The sequence below is a fragment of the Erithacus rubecula genome, assembly GCF_903797595.1.
Source record: "Erithacus rubecula genome assembly, chromosome: 13".
Classification (NCBI taxonomy): Eukaryota; Metazoa; Chordata; class Aves; order Passeriformes; family Muscicapidae; genus Erithacus; species Erithacus rubecula.
The window spans coordinates 11,640,295-11,667,087 of NC_136665.1; the positions used below are offsets into that span (position 1 = coordinate 11,640,295).

At 42.7% G+C, this 26,793-nt stretch overlaps 1 protein-coding gene across 1 annotated transcript in view; it reads left to right on the top strand.

The window, feature by feature from the left end:
- Positions 1-26,793, top strand: part of SETD5 (SET domain containing 5) — a 65,330-nt gene that overhangs the window by 25,243 nt on the left and 13,294 nt on the right. The window contains exons 2-18 of the mRNA XM_079317059.1: positions 623-797; positions 4,504-4,609; positions 5,468-5,679; positions 6,000-6,058; positions 6,465-6,652; positions 7,697-7,735; positions 9,267-9,509; positions 14,487-14,635; positions 14,957-15,074; positions 15,478-15,587; positions 15,873-16,119; positions 16,306-16,386; positions 18,763-19,062; positions 19,898-20,218; positions 20,692-20,934; positions 24,267-24,396; positions 25,583-25,836. Coding sequence (XP_079173185.1) covers positions 727-797; positions 4,504-4,609; positions 5,468-5,679; positions 6,000-6,058; positions 6,465-6,652; positions 7,697-7,735; positions 9,267-9,509; positions 14,487-14,635; positions 14,957-15,074; positions 15,478-15,587; positions 15,873-16,119; positions 16,306-16,386; positions 18,763-19,062; positions 19,898-20,218; positions 20,692-20,934; positions 24,267-24,396; positions 25,583-25,836 — 2,871 coding nt within the window. The 5' untranslated portion in view covers positions 623-726. The remainder of the gene's footprint in view (positions 1-622; positions 798-4,503; positions 4,610-5,467; positions 5,680-5,999; positions 6,059-6,464; positions 6,653-7,696; positions 7,736-9,266; positions 9,510-14,486; positions 14,636-14,956; positions 15,075-15,477; positions 15,588-15,872; positions 16,120-16,305; positions 16,387-18,762; positions 19,063-19,897; positions 20,219-20,691; positions 20,935-24,266; positions 24,397-25,582; positions 25,837-26,793) is intronic.

Consider the following 26,793-nt stretch of genomic DNA (forward strand, 5'->3'; position numbering starts at 1 on the left):
GGCCCGCGGTGTCAGGGCTCACTGAGCCGCCGATGCAGAGTCCAGGGTGGGCCGTGTGGCCCAGGGGAGCCATGGGTGCTGTGGGAGCAGCTGCTCTGCCGCTTGCACTCACCTGTGCTGTAGGCCTGGCAAATGCACATACACACTGATCTCCGGAGAGAGTCTCAGCTCGGTCCACCCTGGCATTGTCTGCTTGTCCACAGAGATGGGATTTTGCCTGCAGCTTGCTTGGGGAAAGAGTTAGGAAATGCTGTTGGAGGGCTGTGGGTGAGAGGTGACAGCTGCTGCTTATATGCAGAAGGAGCTGATAGATTACTATCTGATAAATAGTCCTAAATTTACTTGGGGGAGGGGGGAGCTAGCATTATCAGCTTTAAGGCAGAGCAGCTCATTGCATGTCAGTCCAACACTGTAAAAAACCCCTGACCCCCTCCTCCACCACCAAACTACTACCATCTATCTCTTCCCTGGCCCTGTAGATTAAAATGAAGTAAAAATGATGTGGCATGTCACTGATGGAAATCTATTTCTGCTTTTCTTTGCTGTATAAGCCTTCTTTAGAGGCATACAGGGAGACCTCATCCTGTAACGGAGATGCAATGCTTTGTTTCTACCCCGGTAGGTTTCCCCATGTCCGTGACGTGTTGGCCGAGGCTCTGCGGCTCCTCTCCGCCCTCGGAGCGGCCAGTCGCTGCCCTCTGGACTCCGTGATCCCCGACGGGCGTCATGAGCATTGCAATCCCTCTGGGAGTCACCACACCAGATACGTCCTACTCCGACATGGCTGCAGGATCGGAGTGAGTGTTACCCCACGGATCAGGAGAAAGGAGAACGGGAGGGTGCCAGAGGGCTGACCTGTAGGATTGGTGCCAGTGCTTTCTCCACTCGGGAGAAAGGGCTGTATGAGAGATGGGTGTTAACAAATGCAGTGTTATGGAGATTGGTAAGTTTGACAGAGGATATGGGGAAAAGGAGGATTCCAGCAGTATGGGGCACTCAACCATGGGTTTTGTACCAGCTTGGCTATACTCAAGTGCAGGCAGTTGGGCGTTTGCTGTACGCAGGCTTGACGTTGGCACCGTACAAGTCAGCTCCTCTTCCAGCAGCTGTAATGTGAGGGATCAGTGTGCTGAACCTTCCTCTCAGGAGAGCCTGTTAGCTCAGACTGGTACCAGTCTTGTATGATTGGTTTGTGGACATCTGTGGAGTTTGACAGAGACGTGAGACAGCATCAGCCTGGGTAGGCCCCTTTATTTTGTTTCTGCACTGAGCAGACTCCAAGGAGCACACCTCAGAGAGCATCCTTTGGAGTCCCCACCACAGGACCATGTGCAGGGCTCTCACTGCAGCGTCTCTCTGAGCCTGTTTGAGGGGACTTAGAATTCTTTTAAAAGACTGCTTCTGCAAGTCAGGAGCAAAATTTCAAAATCAGGAAATACTGCATTGTGATCTCTTCTTAAAACTCTTGTTAGGATGATGTCAGCTAGGATGAGAGTATGTGAAGTTCATTTCTGCGTGCTTCTACCTCCTGCTTGCCTGCATCCTTCTTTGAAGCACAGGCTGTAGTATCTCTTTACAAAAATCTACAAATGATGTTTTGGAGATAGGTTTTTCCCATGTATTATTTAAAGGTGTCTACTGTGCAAATACCTGCATGTCAGCTGGATCAGTGTAGAACAGATATTGCTCCAGACACTATTAATTTTGATCTGTGAGAGCAGTGGGCTAAGGTATGAATCATTGTTTTTCCCTTCCATCTCACCCTGATTTGACTATGCATAGAGTTTGACTACGCAGTCAAGACTGCTAATGCTCTTTTTTGTCTGTCTTGGCACTGGCCCCATTCTAGCCATTCTTCTTCGTGATGCTTCATTCCATCCTAAAGCCCACATTTTTACACGTTGTTTTTAAATGGGGAATCAGAATCTAGTAAGTCACTCATCTGTACTGGTTACATGATCCTTCACTTTTCAATCTAACATTTAGTATTGCTTGTCACCCTGCTTCTCCCACAGCAGCACTTTGAAGACTCAACATGCAGGAATTTTAAACTGTTTATGACAGGAGGAAGAGTGCTAAATAGTTTGCTCATGTACTTTGCTTTCAAAACTGAGCGTGGTAGGGAGAAGAGCCAGATGTATCTGCACATGTGTCCCTTGTAGCATTTAGGAATCAAGGACTGACTGTAAACCTTCTGCAAAGCATTTTCTTTCACCCTTGTAAGAAATTTGTAGGTCCAACTTGAGTCTAGGCTGGAGTGCTTTAAAAAAAGGTGTTTGAAGATTTCTGAATTGGCTTCTCTGTCTGTTTTCTGAAAATTGGCAATGCCAGGACTTTATTCTCCAGGCTTTGCATTGATGCACTGTTATTGCTGAAATGTCCTTCATGGGTCTGTTCAAAGTTAAAGCTGTCCTTCACTTTGCCTCTGAAACTTTCTGATTCGATGCATAAAGTCTGGGGTACCTGAGCTTTCTCTCTTGCAAGGAATTGATTCCAGGATATACATCATGAAGGTGGTGGGGGAGGTAAAAGGCAAACTAGCTGGTCCTCTTTACAGGCTGAGCTTTAGCATCTTCCCCGGCCTCTGATAGAGAGAGGAGGTGAAAATGGTGTAGGGTGTTGCTGTTCATCTGAGGGTGACATGGAGGCTGCAGAGTAGTTTTGCTGTTTAGTCTGACTGCATATTGGAAGTTGTGGAAGCTCCTTGGCGTGCTGCTGCTGAGGAAGCATGGGCCCCAGTGTTGTTGCCCCTGGACACCGTTGCACCAACAATCCTGAAGTTTTATTGCTAATGCTTGCGGCAGCATTGCTGGTATTCCAGTCTGTCGTTAGGAATGTGGGTGACTTGGACAGAGGACGTATCTGCTGCTTAGACTGTTCAGGCTCTTTTTCTTCTAATATTGAAATATTTCTGAAAGTGTTATTAAACCTGAATATGGATTTGACACTGTACCAATCTGAAAGTCCTAAAGGATTGTTGCAAAGACTGGATTATGTGGCAAGCTCTACATAGTACCTTTTATTAAGAAGTATATCCTTTGAGAGGAATCATCTTTACCTCTGCTTCTGACAGTTTAGCTGGTTATAGTCACATTGAAAACTAACTGAATTTATCACGTCATGCACCTAAATCCTGAACTACTAAAGTATTGTTTGCATAGGTGTAATGTCTTCTGCTTTCTGCAGTTCTTTGTACAATAAGTTATTGCTCCTTTATGTTGCAAAGAGAGATCCACCTTACTCCAGAATAAGCCAGAAGCTCAGAGGTTAGTTCCTTGAGAATAGATGAGGTTGAGTGGCAGGGTGGGGCAAACTTCAGTGCAGCAGAGATTTCAAGAGCTAATAGGAAGTCCAAAGGGCAAAGGGTTACTCTTCTTGGGTGCCTAAGCGCTGCCCCACGCATGGTTGCTGACCATTGTTTGATGGTGCCTGTTTCACACTGACTATGTAGGACCCACTGAGAATCCTGTGAGATCTCACCAGAGCAGCAAAAGTCCGAGGTAAAGTTTTCCTTTTCTGTATTTTTCTTCCCTGCTTGCTCAGCTCCATTCTGTAATTTTGATGAAGATTTCATATGCAGACATGATTCAGTAATATTCTGCCATATTTTGATACAGGCCCTACTTCTGATCTGTGCAGAGGTTATCTGACTTGTATCTTCTACTTGTAACAGCGTGTTTCCTTGCTGGTGTTCTGTCTGTAGCCTCATTATCTAATATCCCCTGCATTGAATTGCAGCTGTCCCTTCTCCGAGTAGGGTTTCTGCAGCTTTCTGCTGAGGATATGTCTTTGATTTTTAGCTGTTTTTTTTCACCACCCTGTGGTGGAAGAGTGCATTGTACCTCAGCAGCAGATTTCCTGTTCTGCTCATTGCAGGCTGCTGTATAGAAAACACAGGGTGAATCTGATCTGTCTGTGGCCGCTGTCTGACCAGGTCATGGATTTTGTTGTCTCTTTGTAACAGGAATCTTCAATTCCTGGTAGTTGCTGTCAGGATAGCAGCAGTTTTCATGCAGGCTTTATCACAGGATGTTGGACTTAGTAGCAATTGGTATCTGAGGGAGAGAGAAACAAGCGCAGGTGCAGGAAAGCTGCTTAGCTGCAGTTGAAATAAGCTGTTGCAGAGATAAAATGGCAGTACTGTTCAGTGGCTTTGAGATTAGGCTAGCTGGGTTCAGATGCGAATGCTGAACTAGACCAAATTTCCTCAACAATAAGGAAACTGAGCTTCTTACATGCTAATTACCTTTTTAACTTCTGAGACTGAGACCTAGTTTAATGAGCTGTATAGGGTGGCCCTTGCTCAGTTCCTTCCCTCTGAAAGCAGGTTCATCCTGTACAGCTTCTGCACACATGATGCTTGGTGAAACGCATGACACCACCTTGATTTCATGAAGTTTCTGCATTTTGAGCTCATGTGTTCAATAGAAAAGAGCAGTAAAATACTGGCACTAAAAAAAATGATGTTGTATTGATGGGTTTTACTTCTGGCCCTTTCTGCAGCCCAGAGTCTGTGGAAGCTAGTCCAGCTGTCAGTGAGAAGAATGTGTACTCCAGCCACGGCTATGGGGCCACCCAGAAACACAGCTATCGCGGGCTGCCTTACGCAGTGAGTACTCTCTCTGCAGTGAATCAGCTCTTTACTGTCTACTTTTCTCTCCTTGTTCCATAGTTCTTTGCCTATTAAGCCTTAGAAGTTTTGGCTTATTTATTAGGGAACACGAAGTTAGAGCTGAGTTCTGCCGTACGTTTTTTTAATTCTGTGTTTATTGTTTGTGAAGTCTTGCATACTGTACAGCAAGCTTTATTAGTGTTCTAGGTTATAGATTTTTAACTGAATGAAGTATATGAATGAAGTGTGAATATATATGAATATATAATATCTTTCTGGTAATTTTATGTTCTATTTGGTTTATTTATACTTGTTTCAACTACACAGATTTTCACAGTGGTAACTTAAAACAATGAGAATCAAGGAACAGTCAGGAAAAGTGGGAGCATGGCTTGAAGCTGTGGGATAAACAGGGTTTCACGGAATCACTGAGGTTGGAAGGGGCCTCTTGAGATCACATAATTCAACCTCCCTGCTCAAGCTGACTCTGCTTGAGCAGGTTGCTCAAGACCGTGTCCAGTTGAGTTTTGAATATCTCAACAGACAGAAACTCTACATCTCAGGGCAGCTGGTTTCACTGTTTAAACACTTATGTCATCTCAGATTATTAGCAGTACAACAGTTAATGTTGAAATAGCCTGGTTGTTTTCTTAGGTTTTGAGTTTAATTTATTGGTGCTGAAGGAAATAATTTACATGTTTCAGAGCTATTACTGTACCTTCTTGGTAGGTTGAGGAATTCAGGCTATTGTTTTACACCAGTTAAATATTAACCTGGGAACTGTGGATTTGGGACTTCAGTTTCTAGGCATCATATCTTCACATTAAAAGTAGTACTGCAAATACTCATTTTCAGGATCATAATTATGGAGCCCCTCCTCCTCCAACGCCGCCAGCCTCTCCTCCTGTCCAGACCATTATACCTCGTGCAGAACTGAATGGCCTGCACTCGCCTGATGAGGAGAACTCCGGGGATAGTGAGAGCTCCTCAGAAGGAGAATCAATTCCCACTTGGTGCCACTGCAGTGTCTCCCAAGATGGTTTCCTCCTCAAGTGTGAAAAGTGCAGGTAAGCTTTGGTGCAGTGCCGATCTGGGCTGCTCCTTGTGTTGACTGCTCTTACCAAACCGTGTCACCTTTGGGCTGTGGGACAGACTTCCTTTTGCTAACTGGAGCATTCTTTCCAGTGCTTTACCCAGTATTGACCCTCCTCCTTTGCGTTGTCAGCCTGACAAGTGTTGGTGGCACCAGGAGTGGAGATGAGGATGTTAAATCGATGTTCTTATCATCCTGGGCCCCACTGAGGGCACGCATCTTGTGACATCCTGTTGAATTTCAAGTGACTTTACTCCTACAAACCAGCTTCAATTGTGCATTCTCCTTTGGCAGAGGAATGAGCAGGGGGAAGGTGATCAGACTCCGCCGCCGGAAGCAGGACAACGTGTCAGGTGAGTTTGAGGTTATAATTCTGATAATGGTGACTTTTATTTTCTTTCTACAAGACCTTTGTCTTTTGGATGCTGTAATCATCTAACTCTGATCAGTGCCAGCTAATGTTCTTTGCCTCCCAACCACTGGGATTTTCTCTTCTCCTCACGCTTCACCTCAGTTAGCTCTAGGGAAAATCAGATTATCTTGTGAACAGAAAAGGAGAATTTTCATCAACGCCATTCTGTGACATATCAGAAGTTTGGAACACCTGTTCCCAGTTCGGGTGGGAAAACAGAGGTGGTATTAGTTCTCTAGGGAAGAGCTGTGCAGGGGCAGCAAGTTGTCCGGGTGAAAATGGACATAAGGGTAAGCTGTGCTCTCAGGGATGAGAAGCTGTTGCTCATGAAGCACTTGTCTCTCTAGGCGGGGACAGCAGTGCCACTGAGAGCTGGGATGAAGAACTCTCTCCCTCCACAGTGCTGTACACGGCCACGCAGCACACGCCGACCAGCATCACGCTGACCGTCAACCGCGTCCGCAGGAGCAAACCCAAGAAGAGGAAGAGGAGTACGGAAAAGGCTCGTGCTGCTCCAAAGACCAAAAAGATCAAGGTATGTGGAGTGAGACAACGTTGCTGCAGTTCCTGCCAAATGCTGTGCAGAGTGTTGTTAGGAGCAGTTTGACTAGCTGGCAGTAGACAAGAAATTTTTGTTCTGTCAAGAATTGCTCTTTTGGGTGTAATAATGGGACGCCTTGTATTTGTGACCTGCTCGGGTACGTGGCTGTTGGTTTAAAAATTACCTTGCTGGAACTCCACCCTTGTTTCCCAATGCTGTCCATTCATGCTCAGCGCGTGGACTCAATTACATATTTTTTCCTTTTGCTCTATTAGGATTTGGGGAAATAGCTTTTGGAGCCTGGCTGTTTGTGGGAAAGGGTCAGTCTGTGAATAGAAGGAAAAATGAAGGGGGCATGGTATTTTTTTAGCAGGCTTTGTTGAGGAGTTTCGTCTGCAGAGCTTCTTGGCACCGTTCTTCAGGGACAGAGTGCCTGTGTGGAAAACTATGTAGGTAGTGATGAACATTTGTTGAGGGATGGCTTTACTGTCTTGTTTGTGAGAGTTTGGGGACTGAAATGATTTTGAATTGCTTATATTGGAATGAAAATGTGTGAGCAGCTGGTTCTTTCTCATCATCTGCCAGGTTTACCACGATTTTCCACAGGTTAGGTTTTCCTTGAAGTTCTTCCGGTAGGCACTGATTAAATAGAACTCTGGAGGCAGGAGATATGTGAGGTCTGGAGAGAGATTGGTTTTTTGTTGCGAACCACCTTAATTCTATTGCTGGACCTTTCTTGTATCAAAGCAAGTGGGGTTAATGTGGACAGTTTGAGTTTTGATCTTAGCATTTTTTACTAAGTGTGAGGTATGCTTTTTTTAGTTCAGAAATCCTGGTCAGCAAGCTTTTCGCCAGTTTCCGTTTGATTTGCATTAGAGTCTCTTTTTGTTCAGGTCCACTGTTTCTTGTGTAGGTTTTCCTGGAATTCTTGCTATCTTTTATTAAGGATTGGAGTAAGATTTTGTGTGGTTCTGAGAACCTAATTCTTAGGAAATTATAATACTTTGTTTTTTCTCTCTCTCCTTGTCTGGGGGACAGGCTTTTCGAGAGGGCTCACGAAAGTCTCTGAGGATGAAGGTGAGTAGAAATTACAGCCCTCTGTGATGGTGGTGGGTTTTTTTCCTCTTAATTTTGTCTCTCTTTTGGTTTGCCTGGGGAATTCCTGATTGTGGGGCCAACCTTGTAATAGACTCAAACCTTGCAGTGCACCACAAGGAGGCCCATTCAAAAGGGTATCACAGGAATTGCCCCTTGAACCTTCCATTTGCTTCTGATAGCTTCCAGTCAGATAATGTAATCCAGTTCTGAGAGGTGATTGATTCATGGCACTTGGGAATGGGGTGTTTGATGTAAGGGATGTAGAACTGGTTGTAGCTGCTCTTCTGTGAGGGCAGTTATTGTTTGATTGCATCAAAGCTATTGCAAGCTTGGACATCAAAGTAGTTCACAAGTTTAATATTGGGAGTCCCTAATAGTGCTGCCTTGTTTCTCTCCACATCCTCTTACTAGAGATGGATGGGACAGCATATTTATCTCTGACTTCCTTCAATGGCGGTAGGTGTGACTATTGAATAGGAAGGTTATTTGACAAAAAAGTAGACTTGAACTGTGAGTGCATTTGTTTCTAGACATATAAGAGGTGCCCTAAGGTTTGCTCAGTTCCACCTGACTCCTGCAGCTGGCAATGGCTTCTAACAGGTGGCTCAGAGGAAAGAGGACAATCCTGTGTTGTCCCTATGCACCATCTCCATAGTATGCAAGTGACTTGAGAGGGTAAAAATGCATTAAACTCTTACTGGTTTTAATATATATTATTAAAATAATGATTGCTCTTCATTTGTCCTTGTTACTAACATCTCAGTGTCATATGTGTCTCAGTGCTTTATGAAACCAGTTGAGTTACTGAGCTCTGGAGTATTTTGTGAACTACTTCAAATACTGCCAAGTAAAGAGGGAAGCTTAAGTATTTTTCTTTCTACCAGCTTCTGTTTTCCCATCCTTTACAAGACAGTCTAAACGGATTACCTGATTTTGCCCTCTCTTCTTTACCCTGCTTAGGACTTGCAGTTTTAACCCTCTGGGTATTAGCTTATGCTCTACATTCAGTTTCTTGAAACTCTGGTGACCATTTAGCTAGAAGATTCAGGACTATTTTTGGATAAGTCACTGCAAAGATTGAGATGCAGTCAGCATTATCAAGCATTGTGTTAGCCGTGAGTGTGTTGACCGTAGGACAAGTCTACATGAGATTTATTTGCCTTTGTGTATTCTCTGCCTTTGCTTTTTAAATGTACTTAATTATTTTTTCTGAAGTGGCTTAATTTTTTTTTTCTGGCCACATGCTAGCCTGGTTTTATTTAATATAGAAGTACCAAGTACCAACTTTCAAGTGGTCTTAGTCCTGCACAGAAATCTCTGTAGATTTCTAAGTGACACTGTTGTACAGTGTTCTGGAGGATGCAGATGCTGAAAAATGTGTCCTCATAACCAACAGTTACATAGCTTGGAACAGATTTGCCTTTTTTTGTAGCTTATTCATGTGCTTGGAGCACTGTGGATAGGTTTTCCTGCTGTGTACTATCCATTCATTCTTTGCTGTTGGGTGCAGAATTCCCCTTCTGAAGCGCATGCCTTGGATGAAAACACAGCTGAAGGGTGGGAGAATCGGATACGCCTCTGGACAGACCAGTACGAGGAAGCCTTCACAAACCAGTACAGTGCTGATGTGCAGAACTTGCTGGAACGTCATCTAAACTCTAATAAAGACTATGTGGGCAAAACTGCTATGCTGGACACAATCAACAAGACAGAGCTGGCCTGCAATAATACTGTTATTGGGTCCCAGATGCAGGTAAGAACAAGCAGGACAGAGGTGGAGTGGGTCAGGGCATGGGTGAGCAGTAGTGTAGCTCAGACCAACAGGCATAGGTTTGATACATAGTCAATCAGAAATGATGCCAGTACAGAGAGAGATTCACAAATATTTCCATTAGACCAAAACAGTGTTGCTAAGCTGGGGATATTTTGCACATTTCTGGGATGTGGGTAACAGGTATTTTGCCATAATACTTCAGTCACTGAATGGCCTGAGGCAGAACCAGATCTGTCACTTGCTGGAGATAGAAAATTTCCTGCTTTCCTGCTTTATTTATTTTTTTATTTTATTTCTCAACTCATGTTGTGTGGAAGGCTATTTTAAAGAACCTTTCAACATTATTTCAATATTTTGGATTATTTGGACTCCTGTAACTTCCAAATACTGCACAGCTACAGTTGATTTCAGGAAGCTGATCTCTCCATAACTTTCCAGCTATGAGCAGTGGTTGGTGTCTTGCTATCAAAGAAGTAGAAACAGGAAAACAATGTGTTTGTGTGATGTATGTCCTCCCCACTCATACTCTTCTTAGCTGTTGTTTCATCTTACCTGTCTGCTTTATTGAGCAGAGCACAGCATTCCTATACTGTTCAGGCTTTTCCAGGTCTTCTTTGTCCAAGAGAATGATGATAGTTGCATCTGAAAGGGTGGGCTCCAAAAGAGAAGTGGGGCACTTCTTCTCTATAAAGGGAGCAAAGTCAGAAACCTGAATATCAGGTATGTGTTTGTGCTTGAATCATTCTTGTTTATATCAGCTGACTCACTCAGTGAAGTTCATGTGCTCCCTCCCACCTTTCCCTGCTTTCATGCAGGTGAAGCATTTCAGGCAGGGCAGATATTGGCAGTAAGGGAGAGTGCAGAAAGAGAACTTTGGACCAAACTTTCTTGCATTGTTTCTTCTGGTTCTGCAATAAATAAGATTTCTTGAGGGGGTGCTAGGGAGAAACACTTTTTGCTGGCTATGTGAGTAGCCTTTCTAAATAGAGCAGCTGAGGAAATGCAGAGAAGAGAAAGTTCTACTTCTCTAGAAATTTTATTCTTTTTTGAGAGTAAATGTAACCAATTCTGTCTGCCTCTCATGGGTTTTAGGAAAAATCCTGAAATACGTAATAAAACACATGCTGTATTTCTTGATATGTGTACAGCACAACACATACTTAAATGTACTTGTTCTTTTCATCCTCTCAACCTCTCCCTTCCCAGTACAGACATAGGTTTTCCCATAGGGAAATGTTGCCAGCATTCTGAATTGGAAGACTCCAAATGTGATACATACCAAACAAAAAAGAAGGAACTTGAAAAACTTCATAGTGAGCTGTAGTTACTGTAAACAAGGTGTTGGTAGGTACTTCTCATTGCACATGCTGGGAATGTGTCAGAGGAATTTGTGGTTTTGTAGTTTCTCTTGGACACTGAGGAAGAACCAGGTGGCTGTCCTGGGCTGCTGTTTGTCAGCTCCTATGTCCTGTTGTCTCTGCTCAGGAGGTGGTTGTGTAGTGTTGTGAGGAGGGCACCTGCATAGGTGTGGAGCACATGCTGTCATGCACTGTGTTCTATTTTTGTTTCACTCATTTGTCTCATCTTTGGTAGGCAAACTGAAAAGGCTTCTTGGTTTGCATCAGTTGTCTATTAACTAGGTATCATTAATGAACTCAAAAATAGCTGTTTGGTGAGATAAGGGAAAATAGGTGCATTTAGTTAGAAAAAAATCAGGAGGCTGTGCCAATATACATTTGCCAGCTGTGTAGAAATATTGTTGCTGCTCTCTTTGGCCATGAAGACACTGGAGAGAGGAGAAAGGAACAAAAATAATGTTTTATGTGCCCTGTATATTCCTAATAATTCCAACAGTCATTTAACTTAGGTCAACAGTGATGCAAGTATATACTTAAAAGAGATGTGATCGAAAAGCTTCCTCAAGAAGGAAGAGTAAGGAAAGATGAGTTAAGAGTTATACATGGAGGATATGGGATTTTATTCATTGGAATATTTTGGGTAAGACAAGAGGAAATGGTCTCAAGTTTCACCAGGGGAGGTTTACATTAGATATTAGGAATTTATGGGGTTTTTTTTAGCAGAAGGTTTGCCAAACTAGAACAGGCTGCTTTGGGAAGTGGTGGAGTCCTGGAGGTATTTAAAAGACTTGTGGATGTGACACTGAGGAATATGGGTTAGTGATGGACTGGAGAGTGGTGGTTTAACACTTGAACTCGATCTTGGAGGGCTTGTCTGACCTAAATGATTCTGTGATTTTATGATAAACCAGTTCTCAGCTGTCCTCTTGATGCAAAGTGAAAGTTGTGAAAATACGAAACTGTTTAGTGTTATGAATAAAATCATCTTAGTCCTGGCTACTGCCAGTTGCTTGACAAACTGAAAGCTGTGAATCACTTTCCTGACTGTTGTTGCCAAACCAAACCCAGGGTTAGTATTTGCCCTTTGTTGCCTCTGGTAATTGCTGACTTGAGCTCAAACCCCTGACTGATTTCACATTCTGAAGTGAAGAGCAAAAGGGCCTTTATAAAATAAAGCCACTGAGTATTATGCAGATGTTGCTCTGCAAACATATCAGAACAGTTTTGGCTGATTAGCAGTCAGCAGTCCCTAGCCTGTGACATGAATAAAATCATTTGTTCTTTTCACACATGAAAGCATGGCAGCTAATCCACTTCATATTTCTAAATTCAGAGAATGAAAACAAGCTGAGCTGTGTCTTACCAGAAGAGCTGTGAGATCATTCCTGTTTCACCAAACTCAGATAAATAAGTTCTACAGAAGCAGAGCTTCTCTTTCCTGCACGGACTTTCTCCTCCTTTGACCACCCCACCTTATCCCACCTATAATTCCCCAAGCTGTTTTCTGGCATGAAATGAAGAGTAATACAAGTCAGTCATGGGGCAAAGGTGAGAGTGAAGGCTACCAGACATTAACTTGCATCTCTGAAAAATATGGTCTCATTATACTCTTAGGGTAGTAGAACAGTTTAGGTTGGGAGGAACTGCTGAAGGTCATCTGGTCCAGCCCTCCTGTGTAGGTCCAGCTTAGGTGACAAGGTACAAAAACAAATTGGTGACAGCATAAAACCAAAATTATTCAGCTGGAGACACACTGGGTCCTAATTAATCTAATAACTTCAGATACGTTCTTCTTATCTCCTGTCATACACTAGGAAATCTAGTCCCATTTATTTATTCTTTATTGCCACAGTTGGATAGTACAAAGTGCTAAAAGTAATGTATCCACTACTCCATGTAGTGTAAGGAGTCTCATCTTGCAGTTCACTCATGTCATGGGTTTGTTGATCAGAAATCAGGCCCAACAGTGCAGCTTCTTAATCTGGAAATAACATGTTTCTTTTATGCCACTTGAGTGGACTTATGGAATTCTTTGTGAGCTTCTGTCAGGACCCAAGAACAGAAGAGATGAACACCCTTCAAGGCTCTTCAGAGTCTCCAGTACATATATCCAGGTTTTCCCAGTTGCTGGCAGAGAAAGTGGTATGATAAACCCCACAGGCATGAAAAATGTAGCACTGGATTGTATCCCAAGAGGAGCTCTGTACCCTTACTCCCACCTGAATATATTTCACATTAATATTTTTATGAAACTGGCTTTATCCTGGATCTGAGTGAGAGAAGTCAACAAATAGTTCTTACTTTACTAGCTTATCCAAGGTCTGCAGTATAATGTCTTATAGAAACAACAAAAGTAATTTTCCTGAGCAGGTTTTATACAGAGGATATACTAGATCACAGTCAGAAAAAAAAGTTTTAAAAGATCTGTGGTTCAGTATTTTCATGTGCTCAGTATGAGGGTTTTGCTGGGTTCCCAGTGCTGAATGCTGCCTTAAGAAATCAACTTTTATTTCCACAAGGTGTGTTCTGTCACAATTCAGGTGGAGCCCCTTAAATTAATTTTTAACCATTTCAGCAGAGTGCTCAGTAGCTGTTTCTAATGAGAGCTCTCTCAGGAAAAGTCAGAAACTTGCTTTCAGTAAAATTTTGTGGTTTACTCCCTGTTTAGATACATGACTGTCATGATTACTGAAGTTAGAACACTTATGCTTCAATTCACTCTGGAAAAGTATCAAAACTGGGCCCTTATGAGCAGTGAATAAAATACTCAGGAAGGAACAGGCACAGCACTGGTGGTGAGGCAGCCAGTCATTACATAATCTTTACTTGCAGAGAGGTTTAATCTGTTAAGTATTTTGTTTTTGTGGAATAAGTCTCTCCTATAGCCTAGTGCTTATAATATCCCTTCCATTATTCCATAAAATATGTCATATTTGGATGTTTTTACTTAAATAATGTTGTGGTTTCATGCTCTCAAGACACATTGTTGTGAAAATCCATTGTAATAGAGCTGTAGACTTTAACATATGTTTTACTGAACTGTCACAACTTCCTTAAAAATTTATTTCCTTATGTTAAAAAAAATTAAAATCAACAGCAGTAGCTGAGCAGAGATCTGTAGAGAAGTTTCTGGTTGGAGATGGAAATTGTCAGCTTAAGTCTTTGGCCTGTTTGCTGGAATTTACCACCCCTGCAGAAGGAAAAGCTTGCATTTTTGTCCACTGAATGTGTGACAACCCACAATTTAGGGAAGATCTGAATTATTCTGGCTGTGAAAGTGGCCATAATTGCAGGGCAATTCCCAGTTAGTAGCAATGACAGGTCTGGTTGTGCCTCCTAGCTGCAAGACTGAAATCCTCAGTCTAATAGGTATGTCAGAATCTCATTGAAGGATAGGAATAAATACTGTTTGCTTTTGATAAATGTTTTCAAAGTTAGTGGTCATTTCTAAATAGTTACACAATAAATAATATCTCACCTAACAGAGTTTCTGTGTGTTGCTATTAGAATATTTTTTTCTTTTTATCTAGGTAAAATTCTTCATGAGTTAAAGGCCTTTGGTTCAAGTTTTCCTCTTTTGCTCTGATTTTTGTTACAGCTGCAGCTGGGAAGGGTGACTCGGGTTCAGAAGCACCGGAAGATCCTGAGGGCAGCAAGAGACTTGGCACTAGATACCCTTATAATTGAGTATCGAGGGAAAGTTATGTTACGACAGCAATTCGAGGTCAATGGGCATTTCTTCAAAAAGTAAGAGTACTATGAAATGATTGGTATGAGAGCATCGTGGCACAGAGAGACCGGTGTCTCTGTGGGATAGTGCTCACTTACAGGGTCCTGTCAGCTGTGCCTTGCATAAAAATGGGAAATCAAATATAACTCCTCAGCTTGATGCTCTGCTTATGGACCAAACACTCTGAAACAGATCTTTTAAATTGTTGGAAGTACATAAGCCCCCAGAGCAATAGTGCTGATGGAAGTGCTGCTTCCAGTGAAGTGAGGGATGCCTTTTAACAGCAGTGCTGTGGGAATTGGCTATGTTGGGATTGAGATGTTCTGTTGTTTCTCCAGGCCATATCCCTTTGTGCTGTTCTACTCCAAGTTCAATGGCGTTGAGATGTGTGTAGATGCCCGCACCTTTGGTAATGATGCCAGGTTCATCAGGCGGTCCTGCACTCCAAATGCAGAGGTAAATTCTCTCTTCATCATCACTGTAATTGCAAATACATGTTTTACATGAGCTTAGTGCTTTCCCTAACTTAAAATGCACTAAATGCAGTAAATTCTCTTTGTCTCTTGCTTGTTTGATGGTTTATACTTGGAACATGAGGGAGATTTTTTTGGAGAAGAGATTTATTTTGTGTCTTTCTTTTGGCTGCAGAATGCTACTGAGGGTAAGCAGGTTGTAGTAGTTGTAAGTGGAAAAGCACAGTATGAAAGAAGAGCAGTGAAGCAGGCTTTTCCCTATGGAGAATTTGGGATAATTACTCATAGAGCAGAATAAGAGCTACTTTGCAAAAGGAGGCTTCTGTCTTGGAAGTAGGAAATGTAACCTGTGGAGGCATCAGTTTCTTTCTACTTTGTTTAACAAGGTTCGTCATGTGATTGCTGATGGGATGATCCACCTGTGCATCTATGCTGTTGCCACCATTGCCAAGGACACTGAGGTTACCATCGCCTTTGACTATGAGTACAACATCTGGTGAGTCCTTCACCTCGCCCGGGAGCTCTCCACTGCCCTCCTGGACTGGACATCTTCCTCCAGCCCTTTCCTCGCATTCTACATTTTGCTCCGTTTTCTACTGAATTGCATTTCCCGGCTATTCTGTCCAGTTCTGCTGGCATATTCTACAATAGAGGCCATAAGGTAGCCTGCTGTCCTTGCTTTGGCACGTGGTGAGATGTTTAGTAGGAGATGTATTGAATGTCTCTGTGCAGGGGTTGAGAAATGAAGAGTGACACGAATTATGTTTGTGTTTTGGAGCAGCAATTATAAAGTGGACTGTGCGTGTCACAAGGGGAACCGGAATTGCCCTGTGCAGAAACGTAGCCCAAATGCTGCAGAACACCTACCTCCACCTGTTTTAGGCACACTGATTGGGGCAGAAACACGCCGGCGAAAGGCCCGCCGGAAGGAGCTAGAAATGGAGCAGCAGAGCATTGCGTCCGATGAGAACAGCAGTCAGCAAACTGAGGAAGTTCCTGAGGGACCTGCACCAGTCAGTGACAATGAGGTAAAATCTTTGGCCCTTGTTATGTATGTTACCTTTCAGTGCTGCGGGAGTCTGATCCAACAGCATTGGAATCCTCAGAACAGAAACCGCAAGAAGCCTTTTTAAACCTTTAGCACCTTAAATTACCGTAAAAATCTTGGAAAATTCGACACAGTACCAGGTTACTAAATTTGGTTTCTCTCTCAGGTGCAAGAGAAGGAGGAGAAACAAGAAGGGGAGAAGGAGGAACCTGCAGAGGAACAGGGAGCCTTGGTCCACAGCAGACGGGCAAGTACCTCTCTCTGTCTGGGTATCACCCTCTTTAGGACTTGCTTCATGCAGTGACCAACAGGTCCAATTGGTTATTTGACTTGTTTGAACACAAATCCCATCTGTTACTGATCTTCAATAATGTGATTAACAGCAGGGGGAAAAAAAGAAAAGGCGGGGTGGAGTAAAAAAAAAAAAAAAACAAGTTTGGTTGTCTTTGAGTCATAGCATTTATGTTCTTCAGGTGCTGCAGGTTAGGATATACACTATAGATTTGTTTCCTCATTGAAAGGTTTAACTGTTACTTTCAGCACGGTTCTATAGTCTAAAACACACCTCTAGCAAAACCATCAGCATGAGAATCCAAAAAGGTAATTGGGCCTTTTTTATGTTCCAGCTGCCCTTCCTTATTGCCAGTACAAGAATTTATGGCACTATATAGAACCATAGCATAGTTTGAGTAGGAAGGGACTATCAAAGGTCACCTAGTCCTACCCCCCTCAGTGAGCAGGGCTATCTTCAATTCAGTCATGCTGTGAATCAGAACCTGTTTTTTCTTAAAACTTGATCATTTTTGCTGGGTTAGATAAGTAAACAGGTATCTGTTCAGTGTATGGTTTCATAAATATGTTGCCATGTAGGGAAAAGGGTAGGATCAAGTTGCAAAAGTTAATAAGAGGGGTAGACCACCAACAGTATTATTGGTTCTTACTTGGGAAATCTCCTTCTTTCCAAACTCTTGTCATCTTAAGCAGTCTTCTTCATCAAAATGCATCTTAGTGCTCTGTGATCTTTGATAATACAGTCCTTTCTTAGCCTTCATCTTTACTGAGTAGAGCTAGTGGTTTTTTTCTTGTGTTGCTTATGGCTCTTGGGATTGCTGCTTGGATTAGAATGCTTTATGCATGTGAATGGAGCCATTCTGGCTTTTAATTCATTACTTTAAATAAACAAGAGAAATACAAACAAAAATGCAAATACATAATTAAAACACCCAATCAACCAGAAACCTAAGGAAGAAAACCAGAAAAATTACTCCCATCCTTCTACCAGCCAACAAATACATTGAAGCTAGGAATTGCCTGTTTTTCTTTGCTCACCAATATTGTAATCACCTGTCTTCCTCTAATCAGAAATACAGACCTGCCAAGTGTAAATTTCCTGAGAATGTTTTAACTGTTAAGATAGTACAGCAACTTGGAGATCCAGGGTCCATCAGGCGGAGAGATCCTCGGATTAACTGATGGATTTTTGTTTTTAGAACAGATGAGATAAAGCAGTCAGTGTCCAGTGAAATTTGAATGAGAGCAGTCATCCATCAGATTGGCCTTGAAGCTTGGAGGGAAGATTTCATTTCAGTGCAGGGAGGCTGATCTCTTTTTGGGACAGGATAGTTCAGTAAGCCTAAGTGAAGTGTTAGTTTCCCAGCAGCCTGTAAGCCCTGTTCCTATAGGTTGCACCAGTTAATCTGCTTTAATGCGATTCACTTTTCTATACTTGGCATCAGGTAAATACCCATATCTATAATTTTCCTAGTCTCTCTTCATATGTGTGTGTGTGTTGTGTGCCTGTGTAGATTTCTTAACGGAAAACAGTCAAGGCCAAGCTGTGGGCTTTAAGATATTTTCTCCATGATAAATCTCAGAAGATACTTGACCCCTCTTCTTAAAACCCACTTGATTCTTTCCAATCACTGCAACATTATTGTACTGGGCTTTTTATATGCATAATTACCAATTGTTCCTGACACAGCCAGGTGATAAGATTTCCTGTCTTTTCTGTTTATCTACTAAATTGACTTGTTTTGCCTGTTCTGTTTTTCTTATCCACTATGTAAGCTGCTTAGACCAGAGCTTTTATTTTTGAGCTGGGTCATCTTCTGACATTCTTGCTGTGAAAAGAATGAATCTGGAACATTTTAATCAGCTTGTGTGGTGTATTACACTTTGTGCAAATTAGTGAATCATGTACTTCTGTTGCCCCTGGCTTCTGTTTGGTTCTAACGTTTGGTCATTAGCAAATATCTCTATTTGTTTCCAAGTCATCTCTTCACTCTACTTACGCTTTCTTACGGTTTTTTTAATTCTTCAGAATTATGCATTTCCTTGTGGCTGTTTTATAAATATAACTCAATAGTATCTAAGTGGTCCTATTTAAGAACAAAGTTGTGTTCTTCTACTTGCACTACAAACACGTGATTATGTTGTTATTCTGGGAATTTTGCCATATTGAAAAATGCAAATAACTGATAAGAACTGCTTCTCTCTGTCCTCTGTCTGGCTTTTGTCATTGCTGTTTGGCAGTTGTTCTCCTTGTGCTGCTTCCCATATCTGTTCTTGCCTTGTTTATGTGCATAATTCACCATGCTTACTTCAATTTACCCTTGTGTTGTAGTCTCGGGAAGACAGGAAGGTAGAAGCCATCATGCACATGTTTGAGAACTTAGAAAAGAGAAAGAGGAGACGAGAGCAACCATCAGACCGTAACAGCACTGATGCTGAAATCAATGCCAATTCTGAAGCTCCTGAGGTGGAAGAAGTAAAAACAGAGACTCCTGAAACTGAAGATGGAAGTTCAGCACTGAGTGCTCCTCCTCCTCCACCACCACCTCCACCTCCTCCTCCTCCTCCTCCTCCTCCTCCTAACAGTACCAGCACTACTGGGGTGAATACACGACGCTCCTCACAAGTAGCGGTAAGATGAAGATAGAACTGTTTGCTGTCTTGTACAAAGCTCAGGTGCAGCTTTTCTGGTCTTAAGATTGTTCAGGTGGGGAGGAGCTTTGTGGGCTCTTTGAGTTAGGAAGGGACAGCTCTGAAGCTAGACCAGGCTAGCCAGTGTTTTACCTAGTGTTCTCTTGAAAACCTCCAGGGATGGAGATTGCTCCTCTTCCAGATCATGACTGTTAAGTTAAAAAAATTAGCCATGTATCCAGTCTGAACCTCTCATTTCAGTGTATGTCCATTGATGCACCACTGCATCTTAGTGGCTTCAGGCTGTTTGTAGGAAGAACTGCTGTTATATCCCCCTCAGTCCTCTCTGGGCTGAACAAGCCCAGTTCCTTCTGCAGGTGAACCCCTATTGGTGTGAGTTGTAAGTTGGTGTGAGCTTAAGTTGGATGCATAAGTGCAGTGATGGAAAGTTCTTTTCTTTTTGCTTGGGGTTTTTTTGACCCAGTCTACTGTGGATGCATGTCTTCCCATTTTATGGCAGGCCTTAGATACTTCCCTGGAGTACTCCATGTCAGTTTAGGTCAGGAATAAGAGCAGTTACCTTGAGACAAGCAGCAAGTTTCCTATTGCTGCTTTCTTCCTAAAGACCCATGTTCTGTCCTTTAAGAATGCAGAAGACAAAACGATAATGTGCCAGTGTTGAAGGGTCCCCAAGGCCATCTTATGAACCAACACAGAGTCCAACAAGATTTTGAGAGTCAGGTAGTGTCAATAAATAAATCTCAATTCTCAATCCTGTATGCAGAGAAAAGGAATACTCTTAGAAGTGCTTAGACTAATGACAGTTTATTTTGTAGGATGCTGTCACCGAAAAAACAGTGACTAAGCCAGCTCCAGCAAAACCCTCCAGGCCCCGACCAAAAAGTCGCTTCTCTCGATACCGGACCAGTTCAGCACAAAGACTGAGAAGGCAGAAACAAGCCAGTTCCCAGCAAGCTGAACTCACACAGGCTGTCCCAGAGGAAGGAAGCACTGCCAGCTTGGTAACCACAACAGATGTCAGCAATGTGGAAGGTCCAGGAGAAGGCAGACAGTTGACAGGATCTGACCCAACTGCTATTCTGGCTACAGGATCCCAGTCTAATCGAGCTGCAGTAAAGTACCCCAAAACAAAAAAGGTAAATAGGATCAAAATATGATCAAATGCTCAAGGTTGGGATGGAGATACTCATTTAGGATTCAGGAAGGAGGTTAACTTTGAGCTTAGAATTGAAGACCAAGAAGGAATGTGACTGCAACTGTCATGTACAAGCTAGGATAAAGTTGGAAAGGAGGAAAAACTGCAGAAGCTAGCAGGCAGTTGCCACATACTGGGCATATATTAGCTATTAATACATTTAGTTTTGTGTCTAGAAACTAGTTTTGAACAGAGTGATCAAGTTTTTGGAGAATCTTCTAATAAGATGAATGGAGCATAAAATCAGGCTGCTTCTGTGACATTGGGTGTCTCCAACAGGTGAGAATTGAGTTTGACACAGGGAGGGTTTAGATGTGTGTTGACCCGAGCAGTGCTTCCCATACACCACTGTGCCACATTGCCTTTCTTCTGCACCTGTGCTGGTTGCACTGACGTGTGTGTTTCCTCCTTCAGTACCTTGTTACAGAATGGCTGAACGACAAGGCAGAAAAGCAGGAGTGTCCAATTGAGTGTCCTCTGCGCATTACTACAGACCCAACAGTTTTGGCAACTACCCTAAATATGCTGCCAGGTCTCGTGCACTCCCCGCTGATTTGTACCACACCTAAACACTACATTCGCTTTGGTTCACCTTTCAACCCTGAGAGACGTCGAAGGCCCTTTCTGTTGGATGGCATTTACAGCTCCTGTAAGAAGGTATGTTTGCTCATGTCTTACTTTTGCACAATGTACACTCATCTTACTGCCCCCCTTGTAAAGCTGTTGTGTCCTTTTGGAGTTATTTCCATGTATTCCCGCTGAGCTTATGTGCTGATGCAGTGTCCAGGCTATGAGTGCTGACCTCCTTGCCAGAGTTCAGTTTTCATCCTTGCCTTTTGCTGTGGTAGAACAACTGTTCTGTATCTGCCCTTTTAGAAACATGTACTTTCAGATCTGCAGTGGCTGTTTATTATCCAGCATACACAATTCAAAAGTGTTGATTGCTTCCCTTAGAAAGTTTTATGTTACTACTTTCACAGTCAGGGGATGGTTGGCATTGTGGAGATAGGACTGTGTTGCAGAGGACTTCTAGAATCCAGTGCCTCAGTTAAGATCCATTGTCTTTGGGGAGCCTTTGTGGTTTAAAACCTTTGAGTTTTCCTGTTCACAAGAACAAGTCCACAGCTCTTTGTTTGGCATCACAGACTGTCTGTCTACAACAGATTCTTGAGGCCATGCAGGAAGCTTGAACCAGGCCCAGCTAAGGATTTAGTTCCTCCAGAGATGACCAGTAAATGCCAGTATTTATTTACCCATCTGCAGGGAAGGCAGGGTAGTTCACTCAGTCAGATTTGTATCAGAATCCATCTTCCCTGTTGCCTGTTGGTTTTGCTCGGAGACTTTCCAATTCCTGTGTGATTACTTGAGAAAAATTATAGCAGAAATCTTTTCTGCTATCCCTGTCTTGGTGGCTTTCAGATACCATGTCCTGGTTTCTTTGCCTTCCTGTGTTTGAGGGTATTTTTCCAGAGAGAATCTTTGGAATTCACTGTTTTCCACCTTCAGCCAATTTGTTGTCATGCCCTAACAGTCTCTTTAGTATTTTCTAAAGCTCTTCATGATTCGTATATAGATGCATGACAACACCTTGTCTGTTTCTATGTGCCTGGGCAACCTCCCTCATGCATCTTTAAGCTGAGAACTGCAAGGTTTGAGCTTCTTTTGAACCATAATAGTTCCTTTGAACCCCAGGGAAGAGAGAACCATCCATCCCAAAGCTGGCAGAGTTATTTGCAGTTCTGTGCTCAGTGCAGTTGCCATACAACTGTCCAGCAAGCTCAAAATTGAGGGAAAACTATTGTCATGGAACAAGTCTTCCAATCTGTTGCATTTGACTATTTTCTAGTCAAATTTTAATTCTCACTGCTGGATAGGGAGTGGATTAATCTTACTATGAATGACTTTGATTTAGTCCACACCTTCCTGTGAAGTTGTTGTGTTGAAGAATGTTGTGTTACAGCTGGGACATTTTCAAAGCAGAAAAGTTGCTTTGTGTCTTCTAACCTGTATCCATTTTGTGCATCCCAGTATGACTGAGTTTTCTTTGACAGGTTGATTTAAACTTATGTTCAGTTTGTGATTTTGTATGTTTATTAGAGCAACCCGTTAGTTTTGTAGTAGCCTGTAATTGTAGAAGTGATTGTTCTAGCCTGTGCTAAGCTGTCATGTTTTTCTCTATCCATTTTCCAATTTAGTAGGAAAATTATTGTCATCTGGCATTCTTGTTTCTTAATCTGAAAACTTAAATACAGTGCCTATTCCATTAAATAGTTAATAGAGTACTGAAAGTTGCTGTGTCCAGAACAGATATTGCAGAAATAATTTGTTAAATTTCTACTTTTTGAATATAAGTAATTGTTATCTGTTCTAGTGAGGGATTTCATCCATTTTGTAGGAGATCCCTGGATTTTTCTTGGAAAATGCTTTTTAACATTTGGTGATTTTATGATTTAAGAGTCTGGAGATGTAGAAATCTGCTTCTCATGTTTAGGAATGTTTAGAAAACTCACAGGGAACACCTCCTTTTCAGCCAGCTGAGGTCTAGAAATGGTCCAGAACTTGATGATATGCTCTCTCAAGACCTGATCTGTGTCTTGTCTACCTTTGACTACTCAGCCAAGGAGGTTGATTTATAAAGGCTGTTGAAATAGATCACATATTTTCTTGGATTGTCAGCAGGCCTCATCCTTAAACTACTGAGAACTGTGCCAAAAACTCAGCTGATGATGTCAGTTTGCATCCAAAGCATGGCAGTGTCTGAACCTCGCAAGGAAACTGAACTGTGAGCTGCTCTCACGTTAATCACACACTGTGCAGTGACTTGGCTGTCACATCAGATGCCACGTTTGAGGTAGAGGTGCTCCAGACTGGCTGGCACTTCTCCCCTTTGCTGGCGGCCACAGTGGAATCCTTGAGTTCCATTTGAACAGAGAAGAAGCGGCTGCTGTACGGTAGCAAAGGCCTCCAAAATAGATCCTGTCACCTGCTCTTCATCCTCACATTGAAGTTTTCACTTTGAGGATTGTGGCCACTGAGGTTGTGATGTACTTTCACAATAGCTTTGAGGAATCATAAGACACACACGTGTATCTCTAATAGGATACACATTGCTGGCATGCAGATGAACTGTGGATTGCTGAAAGGTAAAAGTACAATTTTAAACCTCTCTAGGACAAGAAGAGTCTGGTAAAGTGAGTCCCCTGGGTAAACTACACAAATGAAAATTGCTGTTTGTTTTTTTTCTGCAGCCTGCCATCATTTCACTGGATCACCTGAGTGTTTTCCCTTGTATTGTGGCAGTTACCCTTATAGTAGAATAAGCAAAGGTTCCTGCTGCCATCAGGAGTCAGTTTGTATCAAGATACAGGGCTGGCACACCCCCTGCAGCAGCTGATTTGCTAAGGCTTCAGTTCATGTTCGCTTGTGTGAGATGTGAAACATTCTTGATTGTCCATGTTTGGAAGACTACTGTGACTTATCTTTTTTATTAGTAGCTGAAGAAAAGACTTGCTTTTATTAGTTTTTCTTGGCTTTCCCTCCTTGAAAACTGCTGCTTGCATTTTAATCAAATTTTTTTTGCTCAAATTTGCTGTCCTAGGCAGGAAACAGCTTTTTTTGCAAAAATGAGTGGTTGTAGATAGTTCATTATATTTTTGTCCCTTTTCTTTTAAATTATTGTTGTTTTACTAGTTTTAGGTGCCATCGTTCTGCATTTTTATAAATATAATTTGCTCTTTACTTGCCTCTGTTACTGCTGATGATTGCTGCTCCCAGAGCCCATGTCAGGAAGGGCCACAGTAGGTGGTGGGCTCAGTGCTGACAGCTGTGTTCTAACACACTCCCACGTGAGCTCACGCCAGCGAGGTTACACCAGGCTGCTGAGCAGCCTGCCCTGCTCCACACAAGTGTAGGAGTTGGAGTGCATCCTGCAGGATTGCAGACAAAGTACCCGAGGAGTTTCACGTTTATGCAGTCTCGTTTTGTTTCAGCGCTGGATCAAACAAGCCCTGGAAGAGGGGATGACTCAGACCTCACCAGCTCCACAAGAGAACAGAACCCAGTGTCTATACCAAAGCAATGAGAACAGCAGCTCCTCCAGCATCTGCAAAGATGACACAGGTAAGTGCTCAGCACCATCAGGGCACTTGGGCACTGGAGTCGGGCTGGGCAAGGTGCTGAATACCAAAGACAGCTTTTCAAGTAACATCTTAATGTGTCCTGCTGCCTGATGGCACAGTTTATGGGAAGGTAACAATGCTGCTTTGCCATTCATTCAAATTTCTGCAGACCCATTTAACTTGAGCATCTGCAAAGTTTCTCAGTATTTTCCTGTGAAAAGATAATCACCTAATATTGCATTATCAATCTCAGTGCTCAGGGATATCTTGTACAATGGAAGGGAGGGGGTAGAGGGAAGAGAGTCCAGGATCATCTCTTTTCAGCAATATGCTGTTAAAAGGACAACTAAATACCTGCCGACTGTTGGAAGATGCAAAATCTTTCAGGCACGTGTGTAATAAACAAATAACCTAAGTCTCAAGGATGGAGAAGCTAAAATCTGTGAGTAAAGCAGCAGAATGGTTAAATATTATGTCTGAATTTACAGAGAAAGAGAGTGGAGATCAGCCCAGTCAGGGATCAGTTTTCCAAGGATGACAGACGGGAAGCTAGACATCAAACAGATAATACAAATTTGATTATTGAAAGGTTACATGAATAGGAAATAAACAGAATGCCAGAACCAATAAATGTACGTCTCAAGCAAGACCTAGCCTGTAGAATTTAGTGGTGAATTGTTTTTGGGTTTTTTGTTTTGTTTTTTTTAACTAAGCATCAAAAAATATTATTATTTTGAAGAGAGGCAGAACTGAGGGAAAGGCTTTAATCTTTTGTGGAAGTGGAATTGTGCTTGGGCTGTATTGGTGTAGCCTATAAAGAACTGTTAGGTTCAGGTAATGATAACTGAGCTACCTCTGATTTGTAAGAATCACAATGACATGTCCTCTGATCTCTCTTCTGTTCTCTCCTCTTTTTAACCTTTCCTGTCTTCCTTTCCCCTAGCTCCCTCTTGTGCTTGCTTCTAGTTGAAATACTTGCTTTCCTTGTTCACTCCATGTTCCTGATGATGTGTTGTTTTGTTACCAGTACCTAGACCTTGATGTACAAGTAATTCAGAGGTGATTCATTTTTAGGAGTCTTTTGTATTGAAGGCTTCATTTGGGCTGGGAATAGGGGGAAGAAGACAACACGTGATTTGCTCATGGTCAGTGGTTCAGCCGTGTGCTCAGCTCAGTTTGTGTTTCAGACTTGCTGAGTCCCCTGAAGAAGTGGAAGTCTCGCTATTTGATGGAGCAGAACGTCAAGAAGCTGCTGCGGCCGCTGTCGCCGGTGACGCCGCCGCCTGCCGTGCCTGCGGCGCCCGGCGCAGCCAGCCCGCAGCTCGCCGCGCCCGGCTCCGCGCTGCCCGCCGAGGAGGAGACCCGCAACGGATACGGCGTCCTGTTCTCACCCATCCCCTCGCTGGCTGCCAGCCGCTGCAATACTCCACTACAGTTCGAGGTAAATCTGCCCGGGACTGGGTGTGCTCAAAAGAAAAGAACAGCAATATTTGTAGCAGAGGTGGAACTAGTGATGTGTTCCTTTTTGAGTATGTATTCCTGAGCAACATCACAGTCTTAGCCTCAAGAGCACTGCTGCCTTTCTCTTCTGCTTCACTTCTGGACAGATCTCCTGCTCTGTGCAATGTCAAACTCTGCTACAGCTCAGCCTCCCCTCACTTTGTAGCTATCAGTAACATTAGTCTTAGCCTTTTTTCTTTTTCTGCGGAATAGCTCCTAAATTTCTCAGGTTTTTCAGTGATCTTTAATCATCTCCCCCACTTCAGATCTCTGTGCCAATGGGGTTTTCAATCCTTGCTGCTTTCAAAGAGTGCAAGTATTCCATTTCTCAGAGGCTGTAAGACTTCCATGGCTCCTCTTTCTCCAAACAGCTTTCAGTAACCCCAAGTATGGTAGCAAAACTTCATGTCATCTTCCACTATATTCTCTGGTTTTCTTTAAGTGGACTGGGTGAAAGGAAATTGCCTTAATACCCTGGATTTCTTGATAGTTTCCTTCTGCAAAAAGTAGCAGAATTAATGAGCAGGCTGTGTAGGTGGTTTTCATTGCTCTGAACCTTGTGGAGACTTACCAGTATTCATCCAGTCAGGACACTCCACTCTGTGCCTGTGAAAAGGGCAAATATTCCTTCCTGGTATTTTCAGCTTAGTGTTCTTTGATTATTTTGGTTGAGAGCCCTTTCTTGTAAGCTGTTTGAGTGGCAGGTCTGTAAAGTTTAGCAGGGAAGGTTGTGAAGCATTGAGGAAAGAGATGAAAGACTGTTTCAGGCAGAAAAAGTTTTACTGGAAACCTTTGCAGTGGTTGAGGTGGCAGGTCAGGGCAGTGCTGCCATGAACCTCCACAGTCTAATCACTCCTTTCCATTTTAGGGTTAATTAGCTTTGATTTAGATGGGTATC